Raw genomic sequence first — 26,775 nt, forward strand, 5'->3', positions numbered from 1 at the left:
TAACCGTATTGTTATAATTAACTAGCATCCCACTTTAAGACTTCTTAAGCTTTATTTATATCTTATCACCTTTGTAGGCTCCCTAACCCCATTCTTGAACACAGACATTTAGTGCATCTTGAGTCAAATTGTAATTCCCCCACTTCTGTCTCATGAGAGATAAGCTCAGCAGAAAAACACATAAAGGAATAGATTGCTTGTAGAGAAGCTGCTACCTTGCGCTCAAGAAATTTCTCATCATAAGACTTTCTCAATTTACCAGCAAACCTCAAGGTTATCTGCAAACAAATCAGCATCTAGCAACAGTGAGCTACCCTACACATTTCTGCCAAGGTCACAAGCTGATATTTCCTAGTGTCTTCGACTGAGATAGGAGCAATTACTGCAGTCCTGCACGCCTACGGAAGTGCTCTGAAAGAACGAAATGTTAAAGAAACAGTCGCACTCTATACTAGCGATGGCGTCATAATGCCCCCCCACTTTAGCGCCAGCGCAGGAACTCAAGCTCTCACCGAGACTTACGAGCGGATCTTCAATAGCATCCAACTCACCATCGCCTTTGATATCAATGAGATTTTGTTGATGTCGCCGGAATGGGCTTTCGCAAGAACCACGGCAGAGGGCACAAAGACCATGCTGCAGACCCAAACTTCAGAAGCCCATTCTAACCAAGAGCTGTTCATTCTGAAGAAGGAGGATGGGACCTGGAAGATTGCACGATATGCTTTTTCGACAATGAAACCGCTTATACAAGATGGAATTCGACGTAGCTAAGCGAGATGCTTTTCATTTAGAGGCATAGGCATAATCTGATCATTACAAATATTATTATGGTCTGATCGTTGTGACAAATGTTTCCGATAAACACAATATTCAGTCAGAGATTATCTCCGGGATTGGGGTCCACCGATTCCCCTATCCCGTTTCATCCCATTCTTGGCCGTCTCAGAGCTATCCGCGTATTCATCCCTACATCACATCCCCAAAACACAAAATAGAGAGATTTTAAGTTTGCCGATACAAACACACTCATAACAATACGAGATGTAACAATAGACGTACCTTCTCGCGTCATCTCCCAGCGGTGAACCATCAGTCAGCCCAGTCTCAACTACCGGCCGAGCGTCACCCAATTCGGACCGGACCGAGAAGCTCCGCGTGACAATTCTTCCGTGGAGCGCTTACACCGATGGAAGAATATTCCCCGAGCTTTAGGTCCGCCTTGTTTCAGCGCCCGCTGAAACTATTAAGGACCTGTCAGTACCTACACCGAATGCCGAGGATGCCGTAGCTATAAGATCACCACATTGTCTTTTTTGTTTCAAACATGATGATCTTTATCCTCTCCCATAAACTCTATCGACAATGTGGAAACTCCTCGTCAGCGGCTTTGTCGCCGTCGCGTCCCTCAGCGGCGTGAACGCTGCTTACCCGAACCCTGGTCCCGTCACCGGCGATACTCGTGTTCACGATCCTTCGGTTGTCAAGACTCCCAGCGGGGGATACTTGTTGGCTCATACGGGAGATAACGTCTCGCTCAAGACATCTTCTGATCGAACGGCTTGGAAGGATGCAGGTGCTGTTTTCCCCAATGGTGCGCCTTGGACTACGCAGTATACCAAGGGCGATAAGAACCTCTGGGCCCCTGATATCTCATACCACAACGGCCAGTACTATCTGTACTACTCCGCCTCTTCCTTTGGCCAGCGCACTTCTGCCATTTTCCTCGCTACCAGCAAGACCGGCGCCTCCGGCTCATGGACCAACCAAGGCGTCGTCATCGAGTCCAACAACAACAACGACTACAACGCCATCGACGGTAATCTCTTCGTCGACTCGGATGGAAAATGGTGGCTCTCCTTCGGCTCCTTCTGGTCCGGCATCAAGCTCATCCAACTCGACCCCAGCACCGGCAAGCGCACTGGATCAAGCATGTACTCCCTCGCCAAGCGCGACGCCTCTGTCGAAGGCGCCGTCGAGGCTCCTTTCATCACCAAGCGCGGAAGCACTTACTACCTCTGGGTGTCGTTCGACAAGTGCTGTCAGGGCGCGGCGAGCACATACCGTGTCATGGTTGGACGATCGAGCAGCATTACTGGGCCTTATGTTGACAAGGCTGGCAAGCAGATGATGTCTGGTGGCGGAACGGAGATCATGGCTAGTCATGGGTCTATTCACGGACCAGGACATAATGCTGTTTTCGCCGATAGTGATGCGGATGTTCTTGTTTATCATTACTACGATAACGCTGGTACGGCGCTTTTGGGTATTAACTTGCTCAAATATGACAATGGCTGGCCTGTCGCTTACTAGAGACCTGAGTCGGGATGGTTGGCCTGCTGAGGCAGTGAGCTGGAATCGATTGTCTGTACATGAATTGCATTTGTAAATATTTCACCTTTTATATATACTGCATGGCCATCTGCCACGAAAAAACACGAATTTGCAGCAAGCAAATACCTCCCATGATAGTGCATGGACCCTTGTGTTAATAATGACCAATCTGTAATGGAGTAAGGCTGCATGTTGACAGAGGGCCATGACTCTAAGTGACTCTGTCATCGGCCTTCCTCAAGCCAGCTCCGTTCCCCGGACTCCCCTTGGACATTAGGGATTAACAGGAACCAAGCCGAGGGATCGTCCCACCGCATGACCAAAACGTGGTTCAGTCGCCCCACGATCTCGGCAGGTAGCATTGGAAGCTTATACGAGGCCAGCTAATTACCCAATGACTCGAGCGCTTAAGCACCCCGCAATGCCGATCCCCCAGAGTCAATGCGGGGGAAAGATGTCGATTTTGCGCACGAATAGAATTACAGCAATGGAAGGTTGGTTTACACCATGGAGAAGAAAGTCCGGTCCGTGACGGGCCGGAGAACTGGTAATTGAGTAATGATTCCAGGAAATGGTGGCTCTTTGGCGATCTTGGTGAAGATATATAGACCGTGCAAGTCGCCGTTCGCCACGATAGAATGAACAGCGAGACAGACCACACGAATCGTGTTCAGGTATCCCATAATGCGTCTTCTATCGTTCCCCAGTCACCTACTGGTGGCCTTCCTCACCCTCAAAGAGGCTTCTTCCCTTGCCCTCACAAAGCGCGATAGCCCCGTCCTCCCTGGTCTCTGGGCGGACCCCAACATCGCCATCGTCGACAAGACATACTACATCTTCCCCACCACCGACGGCTTCTCAGGCTGGGGCGGCAACGTCTTTTACTGGTGGAAATCATCAGATCTCGTATCATGGACAAGGAGCGAGAAGCCATTCCTTACTCTCAATGGTACGAGTGGTAACGTTCCTTGGGCTACGGGCAATGCTTGGGCCCCTGCTTTCGCAGCACGTGGGGGCAAGTACTATTTCTACCATAGTGGGAATAACCCCTCTGTGCAGGATGGACATAAGAGTATTGGTGCGGCGGTGGCTCATCATCCTGAGGGGCCGTGGAAGGCGCAGGATAAGCCTATGATCAAGGGAACTTCCGACGAGGAGATTGTCAGCAACCAGGCTATTGATCCCGCTGCTTTTGAAGACCCCGAGACAGGAAAGTGGTATATCTATTGGGGGAATGGTGTCCCTATTGTCGCAGAGCTAAACGACGACATGGTCTCTCTCAAAGCAGGCTGGCACAAAATCTCAGGCCTCGAGAACTTCCGCGAAGGCCTTTTCGTCAACTATCGTGATGGAACATATCATCTTACATACTCCATCGACGATACTGGCTCAGAGAACTATCGCGTCGGGTACGCTACGGCAGATAACCCCATTGGGCCTTGGACTTATCGCGGTGTTCTTCTGGAGAAGGATGAATCAAAGGGAATCCTTGCTACAGGGCATAACTCCATTATCAACATTCCTGGAACGGATGAGTGGTATATCGCGTATCATCGATTCCATATTCCGGATGGAAATGGGTACAATAGGGAGACTACGATCGATAAGGTACCCATTGACAAGGATACGGGATTGTTTGGAAAGGTTACGCCGACTTTGCAGAGTGTTAATCCTAGACCTTTGTAGGTAGAATTAATTGATGCCTAAAGCTTATGACGCCTCCATGAAGCATATCAAGCTAACACACTGAAAAATCCCATTTAACTTTAGCTTTTAGAAGGCAATATACGCATAGCCTTAACAAAGATAAGTCTCCTAATAAAAAACAGAATAATATGCTTTTATGATGACTTAATCAGTAACCTTATTAGCAGCAGCTGGGGTATACGTGGCCACTGACAGAGTCGCACGTGGCATAAATAAACACAGTCAAAATTACATTAAGTTCCCTCGAAGAGGGTTGTAGGTAGAATAACTGAGAATATTTTAAGTTTTGTTTGATACCGTTTCAGTGAATAGTGAAAGTCCCTCCTTGACCTAGCCCCTTGGGCCGTTCTTTCTCATATGGCCAAATGCGTTGTTGCGTCGAAATATGGAAACCTTGATTCATTCTCAACAGCCTAATCGTCCGCCACAAATCTCACCAATTAAAGACACCACCTAGCCACTTTCTATAACCACTCAGGCACGTAACCTTTTAAACTCAAAGATGAGATCATGAAGCCCGAGTGCCTTCAGGTCCATAGACCCATTGATCCTTACGACGTTGTCAGAAGGGCACCAGTGGAATGTTCAGGGAAAGTAACTCACATGAAGCACGGCAACATCGTCTTATGCCTTAACACTGAACACTAGACTGGCAGCAAGCGGTGTGGATAACTCCAGTACCACTAGCAATAGCGCAGAACTTGGGGTGAGATGCAGGGCACTGGTTGTTGGCAGGAGTCTCAACGCACTGCTGTTAAGCTGAGGCAGCTGAGGCCATGGCAAAGATAGCAAGGGCGGTTTTGATATTAAATTGTGTCTTGAAAAAGAATTTTGGAGTAGCTTTAGTTCTTGAGTAGCGATGAAGTAAGTCATCTAAGACGATTACGCCAGACTTTTATAGCACAGAGCGAGTCGCAATCAGATCATCCAAGTATGATTCTCTCGATACAACCTACAGCATTAATATGGACATCTCCAGTTTGAAACGACTGATATGAAAAATAGGCAGACTTGGCCGTTTAATTGTGACGTACCCCTCATCGAGAACCTGATTTTTATTCCCAGCGTTACATTACACCCCACGTCAGAATACATATCCAGGGTCAAAAACCGTCGGTCGTAGTATTCATGCCAGGGCAAACAACACAGGGACCATAATAAGGCGGCTGTATTCTTTTCCGGTGGCTGTATTAGCCTTACGCTGCCTACTCTATCAAGCATGCTATAAGTCCCGTCGGCGTTTCCAACAACGCCATTTGGCTGCAACGCCAGCCTTGTTTTTCCATATGCTGGTTAGACCCCCTTCCTTCTTTGGGAACCGACTGATACTCTGCTGCTTGAAGCTCAATGCATATAGACAGTGAACGCTCCTTAGTAAACAAGAGTCAGACTTATTCGCCAAGGTACGCCTCGACGAGACCCATAGTACTCGTACTATTCCTGTGAACCTTGAGGACCTTGAACCTGGAATCCGCTTCCTTGAGCAACTTCTCAAAATCTCCCCTAGTTCGTTCCTTGGACCCAGCAACCACAAACATACACATATCGCACTGTCGCGACAAATGTTCCTGATACTTGGAAACCTCATTCAGTTCGGGTAAGACTTCCTCGTTGATGAGAAGAGGAGTTCCAGGTTTGCACTTTTCAAGAGCCGGGACAAGACCTCGCAGGATCTTGATACAGTCCTCATTCCGCCAGTTATGAAGGCACTGACGCATGAAGAACGCGTTGGCGTCAGTGATAGGCTGATCCTTGAAGAAATCATGCTGCATGAACGAGACTCGGTCTGCAATTTCAGATGGCAACTTTGCTTTTCCATCTTCGAGAGCTTCAGGGCTTACGTCTTGAACGACAAAGGTCAGATCGGGAAACACGGCTGCCAGATCCATGGAAACATGACCACTTGCACCGCCAACATCAACGACCTTCCCAGGAGCTTCAAGCTTGTCCCAATGGAATCCATCGCGAAGTGCAGTGATTGACCGATCCATCTGAGTCAACGCAGCCATGGCCTTTGCAAAGTTGAGGCCCTTCTCCGGAACCTCTGCGTAGAACTGATACGGCGGCATGCCATGACACGTAGCAAACGGTGAATCAGCGTTTTCAGAACCGTTTAGATCATTTTGGACGAACTTAGCAGCGTCAGAGGCTGCTTTGAACATTTCGTCGAACTGCATCCAGAGTATAGCTTCCATGTCGCTGTCCCGTGCGATGAGAGCAGAGCTTGCAGTGTGAGTGAATATATCTGGCTCAACTTCCTCAAAGACGCGTTGGGTTGCAAGATGCTTCATCACCCTGCGACATCGACCTTCATCAATGCCAGCTTTAGATGCGAGGTCGGCAATACTAACTTTGCCGTCGAGAGGCACATGTCTGAAGAGTTTGAAATGAAGAGCGACTTGGTATGCTGCAAGAGTGTAGTGACTCATGAAAAAGGAGCGGTATTCATTTGCTGGGCCGTTGACAAGACGGACAAGGTCTTGCGCTGCATCGTTGAGCTGGATCCGGGTGGAGTGGATATCGGCATCGCCCCGAATGGCTTTGCTGTTCTGGTCAAAGGACGGTTCCTGCTGCTTGGTGTCCTGGAGGTGTTTCACGATAGTCTCTGTAGCCTGCTGAATAGTCTTTGCCAATTGCAAGAGGCTGGACTGGTTTGTTGAAGTCATTTTGAAATTTTAATCGTGATATACTAACGGTTCTCTAGGAGTCGATGCTAGATGGAGATGATTTTAACAGAATTTGATATATTCTCTGTTCATGCCAAGACTACTATAGCTATATATACCTGTTGTTCAGCTTCCCGTTTCCTCATTTCTCATTATCCTTCTGACAGACAACGCCAGCCGTCTGACGTGAGGGCTTTATTCACGGTGTGATAAGAAAATACCGAACGTGCATACCGACAATCCATTTACATCTCTCCATGCAGCCGCAATCACCATGTTTGCTACACAGCATCTCTAGTCTTTCGGGTCCCGAATAAGCGGCATGTCCCGTCACCCAATAACATCCACTCCCATCTGTCTCACTCTGCATAAGATCTACCATTCTATTGGCTGACACGCAATCGGCTTATCGAAAATCGGCGGTAGCTCAGCCGCAGCGACGCTCGTGCTCGCGAACATCGCGCTCTTGTCAAACGCGAGAAACCCTGTCCCTTCGTAGCACCCAACATACTCGGCGTCGATCTCGTCGCCCTTTATGATGCCGAGATCGACCCAGAGGAGGATTTCGCCGTCTTGCATTACGCCGCCGGGGCCGTATGCTGACATGAAGTTACGTCGCAGCTTGACGTGGCCTTTGTCCCATCGGCCCATGTGCTCCATCTTGGAGAGGTCGGTCCAGTACAGGATCTGGGCTTGGCGGATGTAGTCGAGGCCTGGAAATATGCCACCATTAGGCGTACCGTTGATACCATTGGTGCCATTGGCGCCATTGGTTGTACCGTTTGTTGCTCCAAGTGACTTCTCTCCCGCAAATGCGTGGCATGCCCTTGCTGACACCATTCCCTTCTCCATGCCTGCTGTTACAACATTGGTAACCCATTGCTTAGTAAGGCCATCAAAGTTCTCGTCCCAGTACTCGCGCTCCCTTTCCTTCATAGCGCTGTAGTCTTGCCCCTCAATAACAATGCAGAGGTTGTCCGGGAACTTGGTAATCTGGGCTCTTCCACGTCGGATCTTATCCGTCATAGGCTTTGGGGGCTGCCAAGCGTCCGAAGAAGAACTGAATGTGTCGCCTTCAAAGTCAGGCGTCATACGAGATCGATATGCTCCCCAATACCCAGTCTTCTCAGTCAGAGGCACAAGTTCTCCACAATGTCCAAAGCCAACTGGATCTTTTCCTGTGCATTCATGCATGGCTCTAGTTGCAGGAAGGCAAACCGACTCCCTCCAGAAGCCAGCGTCATCTGGAAGTGATGCCCAAAAGTCCTTTGTAGCGTCGCTCTCCCACCATGACTTGAAGGTTTGAGGTGAAGTCCAGTAAGTCATCCAAACCCTCGAGGGAATGTTGTTCTGTTCTAAGCGCTCGACTGGAACACTAGCATCCTTAATGAGATTGTCGAACTTTTCGATCCGCTCGAGCTTTTCGGTGCTTGGGGTGTCGGCATGGTATTGACACCCGAAGATACCCAGGGTAAAGTGGTGAGCGGCGGAGAAGCGAGGACGAAGCATACTGTTGACAACTAGTAGGATATCAATTGAATGAACGTAATCTATTCTGTCAAAAGGCCACTAGGAAGTAGTGAGTTTATATATTAGGAATGCCATATCACTGATTCGCTGCAATTACCACTCTTCTGTCAGTGCAAGTGATGCCTCAACGCTCCGGGTAACAGAATTCCAGATCTTCCCCAGACCATGGTCCTGGAAATTAAATACCCCAATGCAGATCCTCTTGTTTCACGATCGTGGGGAAGCCGTTGGATACTTGATATCCGGATAAGATATCGTACGCTAAAATAGTTCGAGAGGGGTGATCGATCATGACACTAGAGGTTTAGCTCCTGGAATAAGAGTGGGATATACAAAGTGCAGTAGCAGCGACAATAAATCACAAGGATCTCACGGCGTGAGTGCCATTCCCTGCTTCCCGAAGGACCAAGACAACGTGAGATGGCATCGGATAACGGTAACGTGATCACGGTGCGTTGGACTTCCTAGCTGCAGTATCATGAGCCTTGGCATCTGATTACAGTCATTATCCATTCGACGACTAGCCCCTCGCAATGTAACAAAATCTCAATTCCCAGTACTTACGGGCGAATCTATCAAATTTCTATGTACCGGATGCGCTATGCTGCGCTACTACGCTCTCTAACATTTCTACTGGCCCTTGCCAAGCAACACCAGATTGGCGACGTTCATAATAGCAATGATCAACCATATTACAACTGCGATAGAAGTCGTATACCATGCATTTCGCATCTTCACATCATCCCCATCATTCCTCTGCCCCGTCATCAACGCCGGCTGTCCTTCAACTTGCAGTCGCGCAGGACCAGATCTAACAGTCATGAACTTATTCCTGCTCGTGAAGTAAATGAGAGGCGCTGTGACAAAGGGAAGGACGATACTCAACGCTACCTGAGAACCGTTTAGGGCAGCATTTAGTCCAGACCGGCCGACTGCGCCAGCAATAATGATACTAGGCGTGATACTGATGCTTCTTGTCATTAGCCGGCGTAACCATGGACGCATCTTGACGTTTAGGGCACCCTCGCTGACCATTTGGCCGGCAATGGTACAGACAATACCCGCTGTGATTCCGGACAGCAGCAAAGCGAGTGCAAACAGTATTCCTGCTGCAGGAGAGATTGACGACGCAAGTAAATCGTGTATGCTGAAGATATCGGCGTCAACGGCGTCTGGGTTCTGGTATAAAGAGGCACCGGCAACGATGAGGATAGCGGAGTTAACAAAGAGGGCAAAGGTAAAGAGCGCGATGGCGAGTTCGGCGATAGATGTCTTGAGTGAGGACTGGATAGCTTCGAGCGACGGAATGTAGTAAGTCTTTTCCGAGACTTGGTTAACAGATGTACTACTTGGGGATGGCCGTGGAGGGACGAGTCCTCGTTTGACATCGTATTCGCGTAGTCGGGGCTGGACAATGCCTGAGCCTAGGTAGAGGCTGTGCGGCATGACTGTCGCGCCCAGGATACCGCATGCTTGATACAACCTAGACTGTTCAGAATACCTCTACTACATAAACTTTGGGGAGAAACTTACCCTTGCTGCTCTACAATGCTTTTTGAAGGTAAATAACCTTTGAACACCTCCCCGACTGAAGTGTTTTTTATCAACGACAACTGGATACAGAAGCATATCACAACTCCCATAACCAGGCAGAGAATAAAGTACTCAAATATCCTCAGACCTCGCATGGATTTGTCAGGGTTGTAGAAGAGTAGAATCACCATTACATCTGCGATAGAGATGGCACATCCTGCGACGAGAGGGACTTTGGGGAAGAGAAGGTTCAGTGCAATTGCAAAGCCTATTACCTGGGATCCTGGTATTAGTACACCTGACCGAAGGAGTACTACAAAGACGGCATACCTCGGCGATGTCGGTCGCGATGATAGCAATTTCTGCAAAGATGTACAGTATGATGTTAAGCCATCTCGGCAGAAATGCTCGACAAGCCTCAGCTAGGTTTAGTCCACTGACAGTGCCGAGCTTGATAGCGAGACTTTGGAGAAAGATTGCAAAGAGGTTAGACAACAGAACAATGAAGAGTAACTTGAAGCGGTAAGATGCACCGGCGGCGATGTCGGTTGAGTAGTTTCCAGGATCAACTAGTAGAAGGGTATTTGTTACTTATGGCCATACAATGAAGATGGGTACATAATAAGCAAGACCTACTATAAGCGACAGCTATTATGAAGCCAGGACCGATGAAGGATAAGAATTTCACCAATGTCTTCTTGCATCGTTGAAAGCGCGATAGCCAGGCGCCAGAATCTCTTCTGGGAGTCGGAGGACATTGCGGTTCTGTAGGTAATATTGCAAGGCCATTTACTTGCGTTTGCCTATTTTCAACGCTCTGCTCATCCTGGTTGGCTGAAGACATGATGGTGGCCTTGGCGGTCTTGGTATCAGGCTAGGATCGGAAAGTCGCTTTCTCAGGAGTGAAAAAATGGAAACACGCTATACTAGAATGAGATCACGTGGCGTGTGAGACAATATGAGGTGACGCGACTTTGGTGATGAACCCTGCTGAGAACATGAAAGGTTCGAGGTATGATTGTGATGAGCAGTAATACGGTCCTCACGATTGGGCTTGACAGTTGTTCTGATCATGGAGAATCATGGTGATATCAGTACATATTCATTGTAAGCAGATGTATCATGTTTGAAGACATTCTGTCAAGATCGCCAGACTCATCCTGGTCCACAAATTATCCTCCATTCTATTCTTAATAACGTTTTAAGAATATCATTGAATCAATCAGGCATTATCTTATCACTGTGAATCGAGCTGCTGAGATTCATCGTGGTGATTGGAGAAGGCGGAAAGGATAATTCCGCTTCCGAATCACCCAGATTTCGGCGCGAGTCGGCTGAGCGGCAACGGTTCACCATCTCCCGCATCCGTATCCGAACAGTGCGGATAGCGTACGCTGCGAGAAGCGGCAGAAGCCACCGAACAAGTCAGCGGGGTATCGTTATAACTCCTCGATTCTCAAATTCGTCTTTTCTCATCATATTGCTTTACTGTATCTCTCTCTGATACCTAATCACAGTAGCCAGACTGTGAACAATAAATATTCACCCCTTGAGAATTGGTCTTCGTCGGAAACATGACGTCACAGCTCTGGTCCTCAACTCCATGGGTCGATTCTGGTGATACATGGCATAAACGCCGTGTTCCATACGTACAAAATGCAACCCGCCTACATACTCTCGACATTTGGCAGCCAAAATCTCTCCAAGGATCTTCACTCCCAACAGCAGACGTGCTGCCTCAAGGCAAAGGCCCTTGGGTTATCTACATCCACGGCGGGGCATGGCGAGATCCACTCGTTGACTCGTCCTCCTTCGAAGCAACTGCCCTGAAGCTTCTGAGCGACAAAGACACACCCATCGCAGGCGTCGCATCAGTTAATTATCCTCTTTCAGGCCATCCCAATCATCCTACGCATCCCGCACCACCTCGCAATTCCTCGGAGGCTGTTGATGTTGCTCGACAAGCTAAGCATCCTGATCACATAATCGCTCTACTCATGGCTATCTCGTTTCTGCAAAATGATCTTGGAGTAGCTTATGATTATGTACTGTCAGGTCACAGCTGCGGCGCCACCATGACGTTCCAGACATTGATGAATCCTGATCACTGGCTGGGTACTGCAAAGGGAATCTCAGTTCCAAATGTGAAGAAACCTAGGGTCATAGCTCCTCTGAACGGGCTATACGATCTCGCTGCCTTTATCAATAACCCACCAGAATCTCACAAACAACTCCAACCACTGTACAGTAACTTTACGAAGAATGCGTTTGGCGATGACGAGGCAGTATGGAAGGCTATCTGTCCTACGAGTGTCACAGACTGGAGCGCAGAGTGGCCTGAAGGTAAAGTCGTCGTCATCGCCCAGAGCAAAGAAGACTGTCTTGTCCCATATGCCCAGACTGAGCTTATGAAGGACCACCTGAGAGTGACTTCTACGCTTGAGATTATTGAGATGAAAGCTAGCGGTGATCACAATGATCTTTGGAAGCAAGCTGATGAGATAGTAGATATCATAAAGTGCGCGGTTGGATATCTAACCAAGCTCTGATTCTTTAAGCACTTTGAAAATTACAACTCAGTTTAGGTCAAATTAATAAATCCAATAGGGACCAAGTCTAATGAGTATTATGTAACCCAATATCCGGCATTTCGCTGCCGTCCTTCCACGATGTCATCACCAACTCGACTTCTTCATCGTTAAGCTTGCCTTCTCCCTTAAGTATGGAGTTCCTGATATACATCTTAAGTCTCATGTCCATTGTATACTTTGCCCTCTTTAAAGACCTTTCGATACTCCTTTTCAATCCCTGCAGGCTCTTGTATTCTTCGGAATTGAACCGAGACCTGTGTACAGAAGGCATGTGAGGATAAAATCTGTTTATATAAAGATATCGTTTATGCTGATAAGCCCGTGTCTGTTCCTTAAATTCAATCGTAGCAGCATCGGCGATATCGGATGGGACGTAGAGGCCAAAAATAGGCATGCGTTTGACTTCCTTGGACATTGGCAGTTGGCGGCCATGCGAGTCTCTCGGATATACTGGCGTTTGAGTGCTAACACATGCAAACGTCGCTTTCTTTTGCTCTCTTGCCATTTTCCTGCATATCTTTGCTATAGCAAGGTTGTTGGCCGGAATAAATGCATACCCACGTGGGATTTTGGAAATGTCTTGTACCGCAGATGGATGGTTTATGATCTATGCGTATTAACACCGGAAAGGGATTCCATTGATAATAAGTGAGGGTAACTGACCTTCTCACGTTTGTCTCTGACCATCATTGGCACTGGCCTTTCAGCGCACGCAACGGGACCGGATGTCTCCAAAAACCTCCGTTGGAGATTGCATATTGAAGTCTGGGCTTGAGGTCGCTTATAGACGAAAAGCCTTTGGATAGAGCGGGTAGGATTAAAGAAGGCAGACATATTGCTTGGAGAAGGGTTAATGGAAAATCTTGAAAGTGGAGTGATTGGTTGCGATCCCTAATCTGGGAGAAGTTGTGGAGAAACTTTCTTCCAACCAAACGGAGCTAGCCATCAGGGTCTGTGCTGAAGTCTTTGGTCATTCCTATTGGTCAATTTCCCTTGCGTGACCTGGTTGATTCACATTTGCAGGTTTGCAGGGTAAGTGATTTTTATTTCTTCAGCTGCCTTCTTAAATCGCTATGCTGATTATAAGCTGACTTGTTTATGGACGTCTGATTTGCAATTATTTTCAAATCTCGTGCTTGCTCTTCGTAAGAGTTGACGCGATAACGGCTGCACCCACACCGCTTCCAGGCGACAGCATAAACTCAACACTATCCTTGCCAGTAGACGGCAACTTCTGCCAACCAAGAATCTCACCCAGAGCCTCAGATAGTTCTCGCTTAAAATGAGGATGCTTCTCAAACAAAGATCCTTCAACACCCACGTGACATGTCTTGAGATTTCTCTTCAAGCATATCGCTGCTACACCTGTTGATGAGAGACGCGCTGCGCGGGTTGTGATTAGTGTTGCAACCTTTCTCATGAACTCGAGCTCTTCTAAGCTTGGAGATACCCCAAGCTTCGCGACAGACAAGTCATGTGACGTCTTGAAATCTTTTGACGTGTCCCTAGACCCATTGTTAGTGAGTGATCTTATGTTTGAAGAATGGTTGATATACTCTTCAATCGCCGACAAAAACGACGAGTCCATAAAATACGGCTCCTGCATCTTCTCCAAACTCTGTCCCTCCCAAAACGTATCATCCCTCTTCTTAACATCAAGCATAATCAACCGAAACAACTCCCCCAGATACAGCCCCGCCACCATCTTCTCAAACGCCTGCTGGCCCTTCCTCGGCGACGCATCATCAATAGCGATGTCAAAAGACGTTAGCGGTAACACAACATGCTCGTTGTCAAAAGCACCCCATTCGCAATTAATCGCCATGAGTGCTTCGGCGGGAAGACCCTCCATGTCGAGCTTGGGGATGCATTGACATCTCTCGAAGTAGGCACCGTTGCAGCCTGTGCCGAAAACGCAGCCGATGGCTGTCTCGGAGTTGATGTATGCTGAGGCCATCATCGTGGCGGTTGTGTCGTTTGTCACGACTCGGACCTTGAGGGGGAGTTTCTGACTCTGTTAGCTGGAGTATCACTATCAATACGTAATGCATACCCTTTTCGCGATAGCATGCCTCAACGACGCCGCTACATCGCGACCTTCACAATCAGCAACATCAAACCCCTTCGTCCACCTCTGAAGAATCCCTTCATCAATAGTTCGCTGCGTTGTAGGAAACGAAAAGATGAAGCTCAAGTCGGTGTTTGTTCCAGCCTCAAAATCAGCTGTTTTAAGGAATTCCTCGAGATGTCCAGCGACAAAATCCCAAAGCCTTTCAGCAGGTCCTGTTCTCAATTGTTTGGGGAGCTTGTGCGTGACTTGGTTGACTTTGAAGCCTGACTTTTCTTCGGAGAGTTCGACGGAGAAGACTCTGAGGTTTGTGCCGCCGAGATCTAGCACGAGATATTTTCCTGTTTCGTTGCCGGTTGGTTGTTGCATCACCCAAGTTGGGTTCATTGGCTATTTACGATTAGCTGGCTTGCCACAAAGGTATTGAGATAGCACTTACAATGCTGCCTCCCTTGACACTCAATCCTGCATAAGTCTTAGCTTCTGTTCGTCATGTGACTAGCCCTGTCTGTACCTTTATCTAACTCATCGATGAAGTGGTTGGTGATATGCTTGAGCTTTGCGGTATCAACCGTGAAGTCCCTCTCAAGCTCTTGGAGATATGTTTGAAGATTCGCCATAGTTACGTCAATTGACTTTCAGACAGTAATTTTACTGAAGAGATGGCACGCCAGCACAAGGTTTCTCATAAACTTATATACAATTATCTGCGCCTGCTAATCCATCAATCGATCGAAACCCCGTTGTCGGGCCGGAGCAATTGCAACAGTCAATTCATATCCAACAGTGATCTTGTGATGACGCTAGATCCACTTTAGGATTCACCAACGTTCTGTAACTTGCTTTATCTAACTCTAGTCGCTTCGTTGTGGTTCCACGGGCCCGATCCGATGGCTCTGGTGCAAAAGCTCCGGTTATCTTAATACCCTAGCTAGGGGAGGAAAGAAAACTCAGGATCTGAATCCTAAATAACAAAAAGATCTAGGTAACTTGGGACAAGTTTAAGGTATCTTTATCAGGTTTAGGATATTTTTTACTCAGTTTATTTTTAATATCTTTTATTCAGGTCTTGGTTTTATACTTTTATTGCCCCTCGAGGCCTAGGCCATTACCTCATAATCTCATCAGAGGTAAAAATCGTGCTTGAGTATCCTTGCTAGTGAGCTAACTTCGGCAAAATCCTTATTGGTCCATCTTGTGAGACTTGAGAGATAAACTATTATTGATGTGGTAATGACTGTGTTTTACCTCTGTCTGATCTCATCTTTCTGTCTCAGCATTCTGATCAAACCGTACTTGAACTGAATAAGAATAGCACACTCAACTAAATGGTGATCAGTGGGGCTTCGACATACAAATCACCAAACCTCTCTCCCAGGAGCTTAGGCAGCTTGCCCAAGCCTGACAATGCCTTTCCCCACCCAAAAGTCTCAAACCAAGAATCGACAAAAGTCTGTTGGACGTCACCTCCATCACCGTCATTGTTCCACTCTGGTGAAGACCACTTGTTATGTACATCATCCCACTGCTCGGGACCATCTTTGGGCTTACTGGGATTCCAGTCTTCTTCAGGCGACTCCGTTTCCGGAAACAGCTTCTCCGCTTTGAGGACTCTCTCACCTTGGGCAAGGATGTTGAAAGCTTTGAGGGTATCTTCAGACATCTTGGGTGGCGGGCCTTGCATGAGGACACCCATCATGAGCTTCAAGCTACCGGAGTTATTGTCGAGCAAATCGTCGATATTGTTGCCTTGACTGCTCTTGGTAGGATCCTGGCTCGCATCGTCTGTTCCGTGTTGTTAGTAAACTATCAAAGGGAAGTGCTATTGAAACCTACACTTGGCCCAAAGACCTGTTGGAACCTGCTTGTACTCTTGAGTCATGTCCCATTTCCCATGGGCGACACCATCTTGAACGATCTCAATCTTCATCTCTGATTTGGTCATTGCTTCTTTGAGGTGCATAGGCCGAGCGTAGATGGGAGGGCCCTTGGATGAGACTGAATTGACTACGTTTTTGTTCTCGTCGACTTGCTTGGCATCTTGGACAGCCATCTTGCATCCAACGACGAACGAGAAGGATCCTCCGCGAACGACCCAATCGGCATTCTGTTCTCGATCAGTGGAAGAACTATTGTTCAGAAGTCCCGAAGTGGCAAGGAACGTGTGTCCTTGATTGGGAACTCCAGGCAAAATGTTCTCTTCGCCCTCGGCGATCAGAGCGCGTTTCTCTTCTGTCGACAGGCTCTTCGCCTGTTGACTGCTAGCCTGAAGAACCAGATGGAAGAATTCCTCGATATTAGCCTCCTTCTCAACGCTTTTATCCGCACCAAAGTTGATGTCAAACTTGGCCACCTTGATGTCAACGTGCACCCGACCAGCAAGCGGCGGTCCCCACATAGACAAGTCTGCCCCGATCTCAACGGAGATATGTGTGTGAATAAACAAGACGTCGATGTTGAAGCGAACGCCAACGCAGATGCCTGCATTGGACGTGAAGTGGAAAGGCTTGTAGTTGATAAGGAAGTTGGCAAAAGCGTCAAACCAAGCTTCAATAGGGCCAGCGCTAAAAGCTGCATGCAATCTTCCGCCGCCCATACAAACTTTAGGTGTTATCGCGAAGTAGGCCTCACCAGATAAGCTGAGATGGCTACCTAGAGACCAACTGATGCCCAAGCGCGGTGGATTCGGCCAATCGTCTGGGATTCTGAAGGCTTGATGATAACCACCCAGAGTGAAGACGAAGTTGCCGACGAGAGACTTGTCAGCATGCGTGGCGTCAAACCAATAGTATAACGCGAAACCTCCCGTGAGATGACAGTTGGGGTCCAGAATGAAGGACTTGGGCGATAGTTGACCTTCCACTTTCATGGTTCCGTAGTCAAAGTCAACCGTTACACCAATGCCAAGCTCAACGTGAGCAAATTTGACGGGAGACTTGGCATTGGGAATGTCAACGAGAGCAACAGCGTATATACCTAGTTTGACAGACTGGCCAAACATGACCACCACAACAGCATCGAGGGAGATCATCTGAAAGGCATCGATCTTCATGCCCGCAGCTGCCCAGTACGTATCGTCCCGCGGCGTGAACCACCCTCCGGCTTCGGACCGAGGATCCGTAAGCTTCTCAAGAGTCTTGAGTGCGTCGCCGGCAGTTCCATTGAGTTGAGACTGATCAATGAAAGGAAACTCGGTGATCTCCGCGACTTTGGGGACACGAATCTCAGAGTTGTACCCGAAACCGCCGGTCACACCGGATATTTCTGCAAACTCCAACGTTACGAGCGGCCCATCTAATCTGGCAAACACAAAAACCGAGACGAAAGATTTCTGGTTTTCAGGGTTGGCTTTGCCGTAGAAACCAGCTGCTTGGAGTTGGTACGGAACCCAGCCGACGATGAGACCGCCAGCGTAGTAATTCAGCCCGGGTATGTTTCCATGCCGAACGATACCAGCGATCGTGAGAGGAGTCTTTTCGAAAGCCACTGCGAAGCCTTCTAGGCTGAACTTGGGGAATTCTATCTTGGAAAGATCGAGAGACGTGAGTTTGAGATTGATAGTGAATCCCAAGAGGGAAAAGCCAATTGGGCCGAGTTCAAATGTCGCATCGAAGCCAATACGGAGGATTTGGTCCGTATATTTGAGGGAAATGTTGTTGATGGATAGTGGCCCGGTCTTCTTCTTGAAAGGTGCCGAGGCGCTCCCTCCATCAGAGTCGTCCTTTGGTGGCTTCTCTGATTCACTATCACCCTCTTCCAGTCCCATGAGTGCAAAGTTTGACTTCTTATCAGGAGCATCCGCCTTCTTTTTGAAGTCATAGTCAAGTATGCAGGTAGACTTGCCCTCGGAGTCTTTGATGATGACTCCAAAATGGGATCCAGCGCTCATAAGAAGATCACTGTCATCCTTTTCCTTGAACTTATCTTTGGTTGTCAGCGGCATAGATTCTTGAAGACTCTTAATGTCGAGACGAGTGAGACCAGGTTCTCGCTTGGGATTCTTGTTGGTTTTGTCTTGGATCCACATGAAATACATTTCTTCAAACGGCTGCGTGAGATTTCCCACCAAAGGGATCTCAATCGTCGGAACAGCTGTTAGAGAAGCTTTGAAGAAGCGCTTCGAGGGGACTTTTGACTCCCAGTCTAGTTGGTGGAGTTGAACAAAGGCGAATTTTATCTTGCCCAACGTCAAAGTTGCAACGAACTGGAATGAACCCTTCTTTTTGGCACCCGCAGCTTGCACATCGAATGCCTTTTTTGGTTCGTCTTTCAGTACCTTTTCCAGAACCTCGATATGGATAGCGCTGTCCTTCTCGTTGCCAAACGCCATGTTATCAAGAAAGCCGGGTAGTTCCAGACTATCGTCGCCAAGAATACCCTTGATGACATCTGAAACACTCGCATTCTCCTCGGCTGACTTCAAGTCTGCCGTGAATGTGAAGGATCCCGATGGTTGATAATGAAACTTCAGGTCAAGTTCAAGACCAGCTGCTAAGAGAACACCCTCGAGTTCAAAAGAGGAACCGACAGATTTGCCCTTGTCATCACCGTCCTTGACGGGCTCGTAGTGGTAGGCGAGATTAAGGCTCTTGACCTCAATAGACTCGATCAACGGCATGACATGATCAGCAGTCGACGTGCCAGTCGACGCACCCTTCGGCTTGCAGAATAGCTCATACAAAGACGATGCGTAAAGTGAGTTCAGTGAAGCTTTGAGCTCCCATTTTCCTGTTCCGCTACTGTAATCAACCCCACCCTTGAGAATTGCAGTCTCCTTGTGCACAGACGTTGGTGCGGGTTGAAGTCGTGCCAAGAAAGCGACTGTGAGTGTGAAATCCTTCTTGCCTTCCCAAGTAAACCCAGCGTCGATACTGAGGAGGCCAAGATCAAGCTGTGGAATAGGTGGTGGATCATCAGACTCAAAGGCGAGTGATTCGATTGTACCACCTAGTCTAACGCCACTGCGACTGAGTGTGACATATGCTCTACTGATCTGAGTCGGAACTGTGCTTGGAACATTCTCAATTTCGACACCTGGAATCATCTTGATGAGGTTAAGTGTCTTCGCGGGGGTCTCCGTCAACGGGTAGAGATCCGTGGTGGTTTCATACTCTGGTTGCATGTCGCGAATAACCGAGTCATCATACCCTATGTGAATCTATTAGCAAGGCTCTTGTGAACATGAAAAAGCTACTCACAGTTCCAGAGTTCACCCTTGATGCTCCCCCACTTCGGCCCATCGGCCATCCAGGCATATGATACGAGAAAAGTAGGCGTAGCATGCTTCCCCATCCCTGTTGTTTCAGTACCAAATTTTGCCGCAACCTCAATATCAAAAGAAAAGCTCTTCAACTTGGTGTTACGTCCCTTGTCATCACAGCTGAGCCCAATCTTGATTTGTCGAAGGTATATCCCGCTCTGCTCAAACATATCGCCATCACCAAGGAAATCACTGATGAAATCCAGGTTCAGACCTGGAACCAAACCCATCAACCATTTCAAGATGCCTCCAAAGGCGTCTTTGGTATTGAGCTGGACGGTGATGTTGTAGCTTCCATGGTAGAAACTGACAGAAGCGAGTACAGGCACATCGGACTTTCCGTCTGGCGGCTTGATGGTACATTTGGCTTGGAATATGACATTGCCTTGAGCCACTGGTTGATTGCCGTCGTCGGTGTCAGCTAGAACAACTGCTTTCTTGCAGATGACATCGAGGCTGTCAAACGTGAATCCTTTCAGGGTTGAGGTAATTGCCTTGTCGAAGGTATCAACATCGGCGGCATCAAGACTGAATTGAAGACGAATAGATGTCTGCAAAGACCTTGAAGGGCGAATCCAAAGACCATTCCGTTTCCGAGCTGCAGACGCATCTTGTACTGCAAGGGTAGTCTTCCAGTCTGCAACGAGAGCAGGTGGTGTCCTGGAAGATTTCGAGAAGTCAAAGAGATCCTTCACAGTAGAATGCAAGTCTTGTTTAGTCTTATCGGGATCCAATCCAAAGTAGAGTGTTTTGCCGTCTGGTTCCAGGCCAGGTGCTGGAATTCGAGGAAGCGATTCGGAGGCTTCAGTGCCGAAGGTTTCAGCGGGAGGTGGGAAAGAATACTTCAAAGCTTTCTCTTTGGAGCTAAAAGTGATGTCCCATGGGGATTTATACTGAAAGCTGAAGGCATCGATGACCCATGGTCCCTTACTGGGTTCAGGATCTGGCTTGAGTGTCAAGCTGAAAAGACCTTGGCTATCAAGGTGACCCATCCAGGTTGCCAACCCATCACTTGCGTCCAGCTGGATATCTATAGCGTCTGTGCCAGATGGAACGGACTTGAGTATGATAAAATTGCCAGACAACTGATTGACGAAATTGTCCACGTTGGATCCTTTATCCAGGATCTGAGCATCATCACCGCCAGGGTCAGGGGCGTTGGACCCGTAGAACTTGTACTTCCCATCTGCGATGAAGCCTCCAGTAGCCGATATGGGCTTCCATAGAGTTTTAGACGGATCGCCAGCTCGTGGAATACCCTGTCGTGAGATGAGGTCTTGAATACGTGACCCCATATTGAAATTCCACTTGGCTTCAGAGAGTTTAAGAACAGTGGGTTTGAGGCGAGGACGGGCAATGATAATTGGGGTGCTGAACAGAGCTAGTTCATGCAAGTGGAGAGTGAGCGAGATGTCGAGGTCGCGAAAAGCTGGGGACCAGCGAGATACCCGTAAACTCCATGGGAGATCACTTCCGGCCTTCTGTGCAGGTTCCCCAGCGGTTACTCTCGGATGGCAATAAGGTCAGTCAATTTACCCAGCAAGTGGCTAGCTGAGAAGATGTCAATCTTGTCTCCCTTGGTCTTCATTCCCACTCCGTGCAAAGGACGATGAGCACGGCTTCATGTGAAATAATGATGACTCAAAAACGACATCCCTTTGGTGGCTATCACATCATTACTTGACTGAGCTGCGTCGTACGATACGTAGAGGTTGCATAATGATAGGACGGCACGTCGCGGTCAATAAGACTGGGCATGTTCTCTATGACATTTTAGGATGTTGAGAGTCTTTTCAGCTTGCTTTTGGTGTCATCAATTCCCCCTTTTGAGAAAGACTATTTCCAGCTGCAGCTCGTCATATTCCGACAGCGCCTACAAAGGGACGCGCATATCCAAACCTGGACTCTCGCAGGCTGTTGTACCGGCCCGTACCGTAGTGACGAAGTCGCTGACATGGATGCTGCGGGATCGACAGCGGGGTTTGTTATGCAAACCCCCCAACACAGTCACTGTGACAGTCACTAAGACGTGCATAATCTCAGCTGTAGGCCTGAGCTTGGCCTGGGGTTCAAGAAAACATCAGATCTAAGTTTAGGGAAAAAGAATAACCTCCGCAAAAAGTATCCTAAACTCATCTTACGCTTGTATTGAGTTACCTAAGTCTTTTTGTCACTTAGGATCGATGTCCCGAGTTTTCTTTCTTCCTCTAGCTTGGCACATTGACTGGCTTACAGGGGACTCTGGGATCACCGATTGGACTTGAGCGGATGATTGACTCGACCAGGACTGATGGATAGTTATCAGTCCGCACTTACAGTGGTTCCTTCAGCTTTACACGAGCAAACTCCAACACTCAAATTACTGCGAAAAGCTTGCCGTCGTTATGGATACTGATTCAGACCCATTGCTCGTGCCTCTGCAACTGCAAGCCTTCGTCCTCAACCCATCAGTCTGCAACACAGATTCTCAAGACGACCATAACGCACGAATTGTGCCCATCACCCAGCCAAACTACACTTTTCTACGCCTTGACAATTTCCTCATCCAAAGCGATGTTCTCAATCACGCAGATCTTCACTGCTCAGCCCCAGCAGAAGCGAACCCTCGTCTAACTGACCTGGGCGCTCGACCTCCAACGCCTCGTAGAGACCGGCATGGAGTTTACCTCCACTGGATCCTTCCCCAGACCTATCGATCTGGAGTAGCGTCTGCCGATTCTGTCTCCAAGGAGCGCAGAGAGGATGAACGTCTTAGGCGTGGGCTGGCTCCAGGTAAATCCATCTCGGATCCTAGGGCAGAACCAACCAAATCCCCAGAGTTTCTTCAACCGCCGACACGATGGATCGTTGTTCGGAAGTTGGACTTGGACAGTATTAGTCCTGCCGAAGCGAAGCCGTTCTTTAAAGAGTATCAAGCTTGGGTCATTGAGAGTGACTACCAATGGGCGTTGGAGTGTATCCCGCCTGACTATGACCTCCAAGTCGATGTCTCCCCTTTCATCCTTGGTGTCAAATCTGGCGATGATACCAATATCGAGCAACAGGCCGAAGTCTTCATCGGTCGCAAGACACCTCTGGAAGACTGGTCTGAATGCGCCTCTGCTCATCGTGTAGACATCAGTCTCCTTCGAAGCAGTAACCAGCTCTTTGCAGACTTCCAGCTTCACAACTCCAACGTCTTTAGCACATTGGATAACTTTCAGTACAGTGATGGTTCCTCAGAGAAGCCACAGTTCTTGCAAAAGGCCAGCGCTAGCTACTACCTTCTCGGTTGGCATCGAGATGAGCTGAAAGACCCTCTCTGGCGGGATGATGTTACTCGTGAGCAGAGACTTCAGGGTATCTTTATGGCTCTTCAGCAAAGTGGGATTGGAGATGTTACCAAGTCGTGGCTGGGATCCAAAGACCCTGCAAGAATTTGTCTTCATGGAGCGTTGTATGATGTCCACTGGGATCATGAGAACAAGCCCGCCACCGTTCCAGCAGATGCATTCAGCAAGACACTGAGAAGCAATGAGCTTCCAGCTGTATCTGTCGGCACAACGCCCATTGATGCTCTCGTCACATACTGCTCTTCTAGGAGTGATAAGGAGCAGAATCAAATCATAAAGCAGCTCGAAGAAGACATCCTTCTGATCGACTCTCTACTACATGCTAGAGACGATGGTGTCGAAGGTCAACGAGAAGCTAAAGATATCTCTTACAATTGGAGCTTCAATCGTTCCAAGGGAGGTATTCACTACTTCATCGCTGGGGAAGAGGAACAAGGACAGCCAACGAAGTCTGAACCAGGATCAATTGACGCTCTGCGAACATTGAACGAACATCAATCTTTGCTTGACGCGTGTCGCAAAGGAGCGGAGCAGTATCGCTGGGACATGTTCTCCCTCTGGTGGAAGTATGTCACAGACGTCACCAACAAGGATGACGATGATGTGAATTGTCAGTATCAGGCCAAAGTCAAGACAATATCCGACAGGCTTGGTGAACTCAGCGTGCGTATGGATATCCTCGACGCCAAAATCACGGTGATGAAGGAAGAGGGTCAGGCGGAAGGAGGGACTCTTCAAGGTGTCAAGAATGGAACTGAACCGTTCTTTTACCGCGCCCGAGATCCTACAGTGCTGCTTGGTGGTGTTGACTCTGGCTGGCCTATCGACTTTAACGATAGTGTCAATGCTCGCATTCCTCCCCAGACAGTGTCCCCATCTACCACCATCCCTTCAAATTTATCTGACCTGGCTGCTCTCATTGCTTCCAAGTTTCCGGACCAACGAGCTTTGAAGAATGCTGGTCGACTATGCTCCGAGCTTTGGACACTGTTGCCCAGTAACACGGAAAAAGCTGGGGACCTCCCAGTAGGCCAGGTGTACCCTCAATTCCATGACAAGCTGTCCCCTACCAGTGACAATACTCTATGGAGAGATCGCTGGGAGGATAGTCAGCCATGGTTTCCCCTCTATGCAGAGTGGGAAATTGAATACACTCATGTCCCGTTTGAGTTCTGGCAGTTAGACCAACAAGCGTCTAGAGTGTCTGATAGCAAGAAGACGCGATATGGTGTACCCGCTGATGATGGAACACCGCTCTGGGAGAAGATGAAGTTGGGGAAACCACAGCCAATTGATAATGTCCGCGTCTTATCTGGCCGTGTTCTCATCTTACCCCAGCCAAGCTTCTCACTCAACGCCAAGGTCAGGCAGCTCTTCGCTGATACCCCTCCTCAGATTCTCAAAGAATCCATTCCACCAGAGAAACAAACTCGGTTGATTGATAACATCAATCGATTGTCATTCTTGTCGGCTCCACTCGCGGGTTTGACTGAGGGTCTACTCACCCTTTCTCAAGGAACGCACATCAAGCCTGAGAACAAGTTCGTCAAGGACGGACAGCAGCTTAGTTCCGCAATTACGGCTGCTACGTATCCTTTGGCTGGATTCTCTGCAGAGACTATTGAGAAGATTCAGAATAATTCTGCACTTACGCCTTATGCCTCAATGTCGGACTTTAGTGTCGCGGACTTTTGCCCATTCAAGCCTGCTACACATGGTCAGTTCAGGTACGTATCATTTCCTTCACATTGACATGTACTAATTGGATAAAACTCAGGTTTACCAAGTTTAATGTCATAGATAAGTTCGGCCAGGCCCTTGTTGCCATTGATCCCAAGCCCAGGGTCGGTGGTCCAGAGCCTTTGTATCCTTGCATTAGCGACTATTATGAGCCTCAGCCTGTCACTCTCAAGGATGAAACCAAGGTTGCAAATACTGTGATGAAGAATTCTGGGCTGAAGTGTGAGTTCATCCAATTGCCACCTCAGATCAACCAGAACTCTCGTCTCAACGCATCCTTTGTGGTTTACGCTGGCGACGAAGATGTCGCCAAGTCTAAGCCCTACTGGCGCCCTGCGACTGAGTGGGAGAATCCTATCTGGGGCTGGGTAGTCTTGAACTATGCCGACCAAGGCATCCAATTATTCCTACCGAACGGCGCGTTTTATCGCGAGATTCGTTTTGGAGGTCCTGGTGGCGTCATCACAGAGCCAAAGTGGTTGCCGTTCAAGCGAGATGATGCTCTCCCCCCGCTTGAGAATGTTGCCCAACTTGATGCGCTTATTAAGCGCATGGGAGAGGATCCTGACTATGCTCGCGGGCTCTGGGACATGCTATCCATGACCGTGGATAATATGGCTCCCGCGCCTAGTGCCTACGCGGAATTTCTGAGCTCCATCGTTGGTAGACCTATGGCCTTGGCCAACATGGGCTGGTCCTTGGAACTTGAGGGTGCGCCGTTAGCGAATCAAAGTACGAGGACCAGTAACAGTACCAAGGAACCGCTGATGCATCTTATCTCCAAGGATGATGATGAGAAGAACGCATACAAGTTTCAGTTGAAGCTTGGTGACTTCTTCAGGGAGTATGATGGCTTGGTAGGTTACTTTGATGCCAACAAGAACCCAGATCCGGCCAATAATAGAGGAGATGAGCTGCTGCTGGACGAAGTCAAGACTTACTTCTCCGAAGGGTCCAAGGCAACCAATTTGACAGCCATTTCAAAAGCCAATTACCCCAAGTTCAACCCCTTCTGGATCGAACAGTTCCACGACTCCAAGCCTGTTGAACCCGAAGTCTACGCTGATAAGCGCACTAAGGAGCTTCAAATCTTCGGCGCCATTTTTGATCCCTTCACTCCCATCCACGGCTACTCTTCCATCCTTCCGCCACGAAGCCTTCAGCTTCCTTCTTGGACCTGGCAGGATGCCATGCAAAACATGACCGCCTTCTTCCACGCGGGTCCTCTGACACTCACCCAAGATGTAGGGGACTATGACTCAAATAATCCTTTGACTACTGAGACAGTTAAGAAGAGACCTGCGCGGAATGCAGCGCTGCCGGCGCTTGATGAAGGGGAGTGGAGTTGGCTGCAGCCGTTTGTGGATGAGAAGGGCGGAAGTGGGCTACCCCTTTACAATGCTTATGGCATTGAGGTGAAGGGGAATCCACTCACCCCAGGGTTTGAGAAGGGTCCGTATACGGCTGTCGAGGGTTTCTTGCAGCTTAGACAGCCTTTGTTGAAGGACAAGCCGGAAAAGCCAGCTTAGTCGCGCATGGTTAACGTTGTGCAGTGGATACTGGTGTACAAGCAAGGTAGAAAGTCAGGTCTCTTTCCAAACACGCTCTTTAGTTTCTAAGTATTGATGAGAAATCTCATCCGTGTTCATAAACTCAGTGAACGTCTTACTTAACTTCGTAGAAATATCCTAAACTTATGCTGCCTTACCTAAGTCTTTTTATCATTTTAGAGGGGATATTGTAGCTGAGTTACTTTGTGGTGATGTCTACTGCAAAGTGATGCATGTCTCAAACCCCACGCTTGACTGTACCAAATAATCTCCTTAATCATTGCGGGTGACCAGAACAAAGGCTCACACAGACGTTCGTAGGACGGCACGATTAGATTCTGACTGGACTAAAGGAGTGGCATTTGTTCGTCGCTACAGAACACGAAGCACTACAAAGCATCCCCACATCCGTTAAGATGTAACTAAATCAACATGTCCCGAAAATACAAGCAATCCAACTATCA

The 26,775-nt window shown here is 48.3% G+C and overlaps 10 protein-coding genes across 10 annotated transcripts; 5 read left to right on the forward strand and 5 right to left on the reverse strand.

Moving 5' to 3' along the window:
* Positions 1-468: 468 nt before the first annotated feature.
* On the forward strand, positions 469-774 carry FSUBG_7371 (ketosteroid isomerase; the record flags this gene model as incomplete). Its single annotated transcript, XM_036685670.1, has 1 exon — positions 469-774. The coding sequence occupies one exon, from the start codon at positions 469-471 to the stop codon at positions 772-774; it is 306 nt and encodes a 101-aa protein (XP_036537101.1).
* A 591-nt stretch (positions 775-1,365) lies between these two features.
* Positions 1,366-2,313, forward strand: FSUBG_7372 (arabinan endo-1 5-alpha-L-arabinosidase; the record flags this gene model as incomplete). The annotated part of the gene is made up of 1 exon (XM_036685671.1): positions 1,366-2,313. The coding sequence occupies one exon, from the start codon at positions 1,366-1,368 to the stop codon at positions 2,311-2,313; it is 948 nt and encodes a 315-aa protein (XP_036537102.1).
* Positions 2,314-3,018: 705 nt separating this feature from the next.
* FSUBG_7373 (alpha-n-arabinofuranosidase alpha-L-arabinofuranosidase) lies at positions 3,019-4,020 on the forward strand (the record flags this gene model as incomplete). Its single annotated transcript, XM_036685672.1, has 1 exon — positions 3,019-4,020. One exon carries the CDS (start codon positions 3,019-3,021, stop codon positions 4,018-4,020), a length of 1,002 nt encoding a protein of 333 aa, XP_036537103.1.
* A 1,412-nt stretch (positions 4,021-5,432) lies between these two features.
* On the reverse strand, positions 5,433-6,707 carry FSUBG_7374 (sterigmatocystin 7-O-methyltransferase precursor; the record flags this gene model as incomplete). The annotated part of the gene is made up of 1 exon (XM_036685673.1): positions 5,433-6,707. One exon carries the CDS (start codon positions 6,705-6,707, stop codon positions 5,433-5,435), a length of 1,275 nt encoding a protein of 424 aa, XP_036537104.1.
* Positions 6,708-7,082: 375 nt separating this feature from the next.
* Positions 7,083-8,216, reverse strand: FSUBG_7375 (phenylacetaldoxime dehydratase; the record flags this gene model as incomplete). Its single annotated transcript, XM_036685674.1, has 1 exon — positions 7,083-8,216. The coding sequence occupies one exon, from the start codon at positions 8,214-8,216 to the stop codon at positions 7,083-7,085; it is 1,134 nt and encodes a 377-aa protein (XP_036537105.1).
* A 651-nt stretch (positions 8,217-8,867) lies between these two features.
* FSUBG_7376 (manganese transporter) lies at positions 8,868-10,614 on the reverse strand (the record flags this gene model as incomplete). The annotated part of the gene is made up of 4 exons (XM_036685675.1): positions 8,868-9,720; positions 9,771-10,045; positions 10,101-10,339; positions 10,407-10,614. The coding sequence occupies 4 exons, from the start codon at positions 10,612-10,614 to the stop codon at positions 8,868-8,870; spliced, it is 1,575 nt and encodes a 524-aa protein (XP_036537106.1).
* Positions 10,615-11,344: 730 nt separating this feature from the next.
* Positions 11,345-12,319, forward strand: FSUBG_7377 (kynurenine formamidase; the record flags this gene model as incomplete). Its single annotated transcript, XM_036685676.1, has 1 exon — positions 11,345-12,319. One exon carries the CDS (start codon positions 11,345-11,347, stop codon positions 12,317-12,319), a length of 975 nt encoding a protein of 324 aa, XP_036537107.1.
* A 1,165-nt stretch (positions 12,320-13,484) lies between these two features.
* FSUBG_7378 (hexokinase) lies at positions 13,485-15,049 on the reverse strand (the record flags this gene model as incomplete). Its single annotated transcript, XM_036685677.1, has 5 exons — positions 13,485-13,866; positions 13,918-14,375; positions 14,415-14,819; positions 14,869-14,894; positions 14,944-15,049. 5 exons carry the CDS (start codon positions 15,047-15,049, stop codon positions 13,485-13,487), a joined length of 1,377 nt encoding a protein of 458 aa, XP_036537108.1.
* Positions 15,050-15,753: 704 nt separating this feature from the next.
* FSUBG_7379 (transcriptional activator srcap) lies at positions 15,754-20,984 on the reverse strand (the record flags this gene model as incomplete). The annotated part of the gene is made up of 3 exons (XM_036685678.1): positions 15,754-16,214; positions 16,266-19,577; positions 19,628-20,984. 3 exons carry the CDS (start codon positions 20,982-20,984, stop codon positions 15,754-15,756), a joined length of 5,130 nt encoding a protein of 1,709 aa, XP_036537109.1.
* A 1,089-nt stretch (positions 20,985-22,073) lies between these two features.
* On the forward strand, positions 22,074-26,290 carry FSUBG_7380 (cell surface receptor IPT TIG domain protein; the record flags this gene model as incomplete). The annotated part of the gene is made up of 2 exons (XM_036685680.1): positions 22,074-24,748; positions 24,799-26,290. The coding sequence occupies 2 exons, from the start codon at positions 22,074-22,076 to the stop codon at positions 26,288-26,290; spliced, it is 4,167 nt and encodes a 1,388-aa protein (XP_036537110.1).
* Between the last annotated feature and the right edge of the window lie 485 nt (positions 26,291-26,775).

This window comes from Fusarium subglutinans (assembly GCF_013396075.1).
Source record: "Fusarium subglutinans strain NRRL 66333 chromosome Unknown NRRL66333_c0000093, whole genome shotgun sequence".
NCBI classification, from domain to species: Eukaryota; Fungi; Ascomycota; class Sordariomycetes; order Hypocreales; family Nectriaceae; genus Fusarium; species Fusarium subglutinans.